The 7,413-nt window shown below is 39.0% G+C and overlaps 1 protein-coding gene across 2 annotated transcripts in view; it reads right to left on the bottom strand.

Annotated features, from left to right (window-relative positions):
* Window positions 1-549: 549 nt before the first annotated feature.
* Mps1 (Monopolar spindle 1) overlaps window positions 550-7,413 on the bottom strand; it is a 66,298-nt gene continuing 59,434 nt past the window's right edge. For both annotated transcript variants that reach the window (XM_070098477.1, XM_070098476.1), the window contains exon 10: window positions 550-962. In XM_070098477.1, coding sequence (XP_069954578.1) covers window positions 924-962 — 39 coding nt within the window. In that variant the 3' untranslated portion in view covers window positions 550-923. The remainder of the gene's footprint in view (window positions 963-7,413) is intronic.

The following is a 7,413-nucleotide window of genomic DNA, read 5'->3' as shown; positions in this document are numbered from 1 at the left end:
AGTCATCCTATAATTTTTATATTTACATAAAGGCACTGTATACCAGAGCAATACACCACAGCAGTAATCAAGTTACAGGAATGTTATACATTAGGAGATCGGGCAATACTAAAACTTTTGCCAGTACCAATACTTAATTTCAGATAGACAATGATGCCCACTGATACCATCAAAATTGGCTAATACCAATATTCATTTTTTTTTTTTTAGCCTCATGTCGATACCATCAAAATTAGCCTAAACTAATACTTTGGCACATCCCTAATATATATGCTTACATTACAATTACCTTAATTACTGTATACACAAGATACATACCCCAATTTAGTAACGTGTGTCCTCAGCATGTTTATCTAGAATGCACATGTGGAAATTCCAGTATTGATCAGATGGTATTTACTTTTCTGAAACACCTCAATTAGGTAAAAGTCTATGTATACACTTCTAAGATAAAACAGAACTGTATACAGTACTCCGAGAAAATATATTTTTTTTACCTCTAAAAATTATTACACTCTTCCCATATTTAAAATTAACTACTACTGTATAATAAAAAATGTGACCAACATTCAATAATTGTGTGAGGGGCACATGTTACCAGAGGTACTGCATTCTTTGGTCACAGGACCATCATAGTAGTGCCTAGTCATTTCAGTATGTGCTACATGTTTATCTCATTCTTTCTTTCTCTCCTTTTCATCCTCTTTTTTCAGTCTCTCCTTTCCCTATAAATTCATCAATGGAACATACCTGGCAGACCATAAAAAAACCCTACCTGCCCTACATTTCTTGGAGATCATTTCATTGTCCACTGTAGTTCTGTCTGAACAATGCCAGTTTCATGGTGATTAAATATCATGTTTACAGTACCATCAACATTTTAATAATAAATTGTTGCATATACATATGATGGAAGTTAGGGCCTAGTTTGACTTCACATCAGGAAGCTGCTCCTTCATAACCTGAAATATAAAAAAATGTAAGAACTTTGTTAATATCAGGTCTGAGCGCTGATGATTTAAATATTACTAAACCAGAGATGATTTTAGTTGGTTTAGGACCAGAAGTAGTGTGAAACTGGCTAAAAATACTGTAAATATTTGATTTCTGATAATTTTCCTGAAGGATGGTAAACCTGCCCCCCCCCCCTTCCCCAGTCTGTTTTATGGGTTTTTACTAGGTCTGCTGCAATTATTGGGATACCTCACACCATGACCAATCATTCCTGGTTATATATTATCTGAGAAATAGGGTAAAACTTGTACATACTTTTTTTTTTTTTTTTTTGTCATGAATTCAAAACTGAGTGCCAGGGTAATTTAGGAGATGCCCGAGGACATGATTAGCAAATAGAGGAAATGTTGCTTTAGTGGCTGGAATGCCTACAGTGTTTATTTTGGACCCTGTTTTTAAACTGCAAGCTCTTGAATACTTCTGATAGATGAATGGGCAGTGTCTTGTGCTCTATGGATAGAATGGAAGGCATACTGTGAAGTAACTAAGAATCTGGTTAAAATGAGCAATAGGATGTGCTTCAAATAAGACGAAGTAGGAAAAAATCTCCGAAGAATAAATTGATCCCAGACCACCAAGTCTGCACCTATGTAATGATATAAGCTTTGGATGAGATGTCATATTTATTTGTCATTGCCTCCAGAAAAAGATTCTCTACCATTTCATAAAAAATTATATGCAATTTTTTTTTAGCAACTCAGCCATCTCCCACCAAGGCAGGGTGACCCAAAAAGAAAGAAAATCCCCAAAAAGAAAATACTTTCATCATCATTCAACACTTTCACCTCACTTACACATAATCACTGTTTTTGCAGAGGTGCTCAGAATACAACAGTTTAGAAGCATATACATATAAAGATACACAACATATCCCTCCAAACTGCCAATATCCCAAACCCCTCCTTTAAAGTGCAAGCATTGTACTTCCCATTTCCAGGACTCAAGTCAGGCTATAAAAATAACCAGTTTCCCTGAATCCCTTAACTAAATATTACCCTGCTCACACTCCAACAGATCGTCAGGTCCCAAATACCATTCGTCTCCATTCACTCCTATCTAACACGCTGACGCACGCTTACTGGAAGTCCAAGCCTCTCGCCCACAAAACCTCCTTTACTCCCTCCCTCCAACCTTTTCAAGGACGACCCCTACAGATTTATATGCTCTCCATGTTATTCTATTTTGATCAATCTCTCTAAATGACCAAACCACCTCAACAACTCCTCTTCAGCCCTGACTAATACTTTTATTAACTCCACACCTCCTAATTTCCACACTCCGAATTTTCGGCATAATATTTACACCGCACATTGCCTTACACAGAACATCACCACCACCTCCAACTGCCTCCTAGCTGCAGCATTTACAACCCAAGCTTCACACCCATATAAGAGTGTTGGTACAACTATACTTTCATACATTCCCTTCTTTGCCTCCATAGATAACGTTTTTTTGTCTCCACATATACCTCAACGCACCACTCGCCTTTTTTCCTTCATCAATTCAATGATTAACCTCATCCTTCATAAATCCATCCGCTGACACGTCAACTCCCAAATATCTGAAAACATTCACTTCTTCCCTACTCCTCCTCCCCAATTTGATATCCAGTTTTTCTTTATCTAAATCATTTGATACCCTCATCACCTTACTCTTTTCTATGTTCACTTTCAACTTTCTACCTTTACACACTCCCAAACTCGTCCACTAACCTTTGAAATTTTTCTTTAGAATCTCCCATAAGCACAGTATCATCAGCAAAAAGTAACTGTCAATTCCCATTTTGTATTTGATTCCCCATAATTTAATCCCACCCCTCTCCCAAACACCCTAGCATTTACTTCTTTTACAACCCCATCTATAAATATATTAAACAACCATGGTGACATTACACATCCCTGTCTAAGGTCTACTTTTACTGGGAAGTAGTCTCCCTCTCTTCTACACACCCTAACCTGAGCCATACTATCCTCGTAAAAACTCTTTACAGCATTTAGTAACTTACCACCTATTCCACATACTTGCAACATCTGCCACATTGCTCCTCTATCCACTCTATCACATGCCTTTTCTAAATCCATAAATGCAATAAAACCTTCCCTACCTTTATCTAAATACTGCTCACACATATGCTTCAATGTAAACACTTGATCTACACATCCCCTACCCACTCTAAAACCTCCTTGCTCATCTGCAATCCTACATTCTGTCTTACCTCTAATTTTTTCAATAATAACCCTACCATACACTTTTCCTGGTATAATTTTTACAATCTCTTTTGTCCCCCTTCCCTTTATATAAAGGGACTATACATGCTTTCCACCAATCCCTAGGTACCTTCCCCTCTTTCATAGATTAAAAAAAATACGAACCACTCCAACACTATCCCCCCCCTTTCTTCGTCGACATTTAAAAGCTCCTCAAAATATTCTCGCCATCTACCCAATACCTCCAGCTCCCCATCTATTAACTCCCCTACTCTGTTTTTAACTGACAAATCCATTCGTTCCCTTTCTTAACTTGTTTAACTCACTCCAAAATTTTTCCTCATTCTCATTAAAATTTCTTGACAGTGCCTCTCCCACTATCATCCGCTCTCCTTTTGCACTCTCTCACCACTCTCTTCACCTTTCTTTTACTCTCCATATACTACTCTTCTTATAACACTTCTGCTTTGTAAAAACCTTTCATAAGCTAACTTTTTCTCTTTTATCACACCCTTTACTTCATCATTCCACCAATCACTCCTCTTTCCTCCTGCCCCCACCCTCCTATAACAACAAACTCCTGCCCCACATTCTAATACTGCATTTTTAAAACCATTCCAACCATCTTCAACCCACCCTCCCTCACCCCCACTACTCATACTTGCACCAGCCCACCTTTCTGCCAATAGTTGTTTATATCTCACCCAAACTTCCTACTCCCTTAGTTTACACACTTTCACCTCCCTCTTACTTGATGTTGCCATTTTCCTCTTGTCCCATCTACCTCTTACTCTAACTGTAGCTACAACTAAATAATGATCCGATATATTAGTTGCCCCTCTATAAACGTGTACATCCTGGAGCCTACCCATCAACCTTTTATCCACCAATACATAATCTAACAGAGGCATATATAGGCATATCAAAAGAGGGGATGGTCAGTTAAGAAATCAATATATTCAATTAAAGAGAGAAATAAAGAAAGGAATAAGAAAAGCAAAGAGAGATTATGAGGCTAAGGTCGCAAGGGATTCAAAGACTAACCCAAATGGGTTCTTTCAGGTATACAGAAGTAAGATTAGGGACAAGATTGGCCCACTTAAGAGTAACTCTGGTCAGATCACTGACAGTGATAAGGATATGTGTGAAATTCTCAATACCTACTTCCTCTCAGTTTTCACCCAGGAAAATACTAGCGATAGTCCTGAAATAATAGATTATGTAGAACAGGATGATAATAAACAATGTACGATTGCAGTAACTAGTGACATGGTCCTCAGACAAATAGAGAAACTAAAACCTAACAAATCCCCAGGCCGTGATGAACTGTTTGCAAGGGTGTTAAAGGAATGTAAAGAGGAACTTAGCATACCTTAGGCTAATCTTTTTAACACATCACTACAAACTGGCCTAGTGCCTGATAAGTGGAAAATGGCAAATGTAATACCTATTTACAAGGCAAGTGACAGGTCCTTGACTTCGAACTATAGACCAATAAGCCTTACCTCAACAGTGGGAAAATTTATGGAATCAACAATTGCTGAAGCAATTCGTAGCCATCTTGACAGGCACAGATTAATCTCAACACGGTTTTACAAAGGGGCGTTCCTGTCTTACGAATTTACTAACTTTTTTCACTAAGGTGTTTGAGGAGGTAGATCATGGTAATGAATATGATATTGTGTATATGGACTTCAGTAAGGCTTTTGATAGATTTCCACACCAGAGGCTATTGAGGAAACTTAAGGCACACGGAATAGGAGGAGAAATTTTTTCCTGGGCAGAGGCATGGCTGACAAATAGACAGCAGAGTTTGCACAGATGGGGAGAAATCAGAATGGGGGCAAGTCACAAGCGGTGTTCCTCAGGGGTCAGTGTTGGGCCCGTTGTTGTTCACGATTTACATAAACGACATAGATGAGGGAATAATAGAGACATAAGCGAATTTGCTGATGACACCAAAATAGGCCGTCCAATTCATTCTAATGAGGACACTAGAGCACTCCAGGATGATTTGAATAGACTGATGCAATGGTCGGAGAAGTGGCAGATGCAGTTTAATATTGACAAATGCAAAGTTCTAAATGTTGGACAGTTAAATAACCATGCCACATATAAACTAAATAATGTAGATCTTAACACTACTGATTGCGAAAAGGATTTAGGAGTTCTGGTTAGCAGTAATCTAAAACCAAGACAACAGTGCATTAGTGTTTGCAATAAAGCTAACAGAATTCTTGGCTTCATATCTAGAAGTATAAATAATAGAAGTCCTCAGGTTGTTCTTCAATTCTATAGATCCATGGTTAGGCCTCATTTAGACTGTGCTGCTCAGTTCTGGTCACCGTATAACAGAATGGATATAAATGCTCTGGAAAACGTACAGAGGATGACGACAAAGATGATCCCATGTATCAGAAATCTTCCCTATGAAAATAGACTGAGGGTCCTGAATCTGCACTCTCTCGAAAGGCGTAGAATTAGGGGGTATTTGATCGAGGTGTATCAATGGAAAACAGGAATAAATAAAGGGGATGTAAATAACGTGCTGAAAATTTCCAGCCAAGACAGGGCTCACAGCAATGGTTTCAAGTTGGAAAAATTCAGATTCAGGAAAAATATAGGAAAGCACTGGTTTGGTAATAGAGTTGTGGATGAGTGGAACAAACTCCCGAGTACAGTTATTCAGGCTAAAACGTTGTATAGTTTTAAAAATAGGTTAGATAAATACTACATGAGTGGGTGTGGGTGGGTGTGAGTTGGACCTGACTAGCTAGTGCTGCTGGGTCTGGTGCAGTGCTCCATCCTTGAGTGGAGGTGACCAGACTGGGTGGGTCATTGGGCTAATCAGTGGGGGGTGGGTCATTGGTCTAATCCAGGGGCGGGGGAGGGGGGATATGGACCTGCTCGGCATGGGTCAGTAGGCCTGTTGCAGTGTTCCTTCTTTCTTATATCCTTTCTTCTTCTTAAACTTTCATTACGTGCTATATCATACCTTGTATATTTATTTATCCTCTTTTTCATAAAATATGTATTACTTATTACCAAACCTCTATATATAGCTCAATAAAAGGCTCCCATTTTCATTTACCGTTGGCACCCCAAATTTACCTACTACTCCCTCCACAATATTTTTACCCACTTTAGCACCGAAATCCCCAACCACAAGTACTCTCACACTTGGTTCAAAACTCTCCACACATTCACTCAACATTTCCCAAAATCTCTCTCCTCTACACTTCTCTCTTCTCCAGATGCATATACACTTACTAAAACCCACTTTTCACATCCAACCTTTATTTTACTCCACATAATCCTTGAATTAATACATTTATAGTCCCTCTTTTTCCTGCCATAGCTTATCCTTCAACATTATTGCTACTCCTTTAGCTCTAACTCTATTTGAAACCCCTGACCTAATCTCATTTATTCCTCTCCACTGAAACTCTCTCACCCCCTTCAGCTTTGTTTCACTTAAAGCCAGGACATCCAGCATCATCTCTTTCTTATCATTCGCACAACATCCACCCACATCAGACATCCCACTTTGACAATTTTCTTATCCTTTTTAGTAATTATTACAGGAAAAGGGGTTACTAGCCCATTGTTCCCAGCATTTTAGTCAACTACATACAACACGCATGACTTACGGAGGAAAGATTCTTATTCCACTTCCCCATGGATATAAAAGGAAAAGTAATAAGAACAAGAACTATTAAGATAAAATCAAAGAAAACTTAGACGAGTGTGTATAAATAAACGTGTACATGTATGTGCAGTGTGACCTAAGTGTAAGTAGAAGTAGCAAGATGTACCTGTAATCTTCCATATTTATGAGACAGACAAAAGACACCAGCAATCCTACCATCATGTAAAACAATTACAGGCTTTCGTTTGACACTCATTTGGCAGGACGGTAGTACCTCCCAGGGTGGTTGCTGTCTACCAACCTACTACTAATACATACAATATACAGTGGTCCCTTGATAATCGGAGGGCTCGAGAGTCGTAAATTTCGGAAATCATAGCGATATTTTCGTAAAAACATGGGCTCACTAATCGTAGACTGACTCGCGAATAGTAGTTCGTCCGGGACGCGTATGCACGCTGTGAGCTGGGGCGGCCTCCCTACCCAGCCAGTGTGGCATTGTTTACCAGTGAGCGAAGGTCTCCTCACTTGCTCCTACGAAAT

This window comes from Cherax quadricarinatus, chromosome 62, assembly GCF_038502225.1.
Source record: "Cherax quadricarinatus isolate ZL_2023a chromosome 62, ASM3850222v1, whole genome shotgun sequence".
Classification (NCBI taxonomy): Eukaryota; Metazoa; Arthropoda; class Malacostraca; order Decapoda; family Parastacidae; genus Cherax; species Cherax quadricarinatus.
The sequence above is the reverse complement of the archived record's forward strand: the minus strand, read 5'-3'. Positions and strand labels throughout refer to the sequence as shown.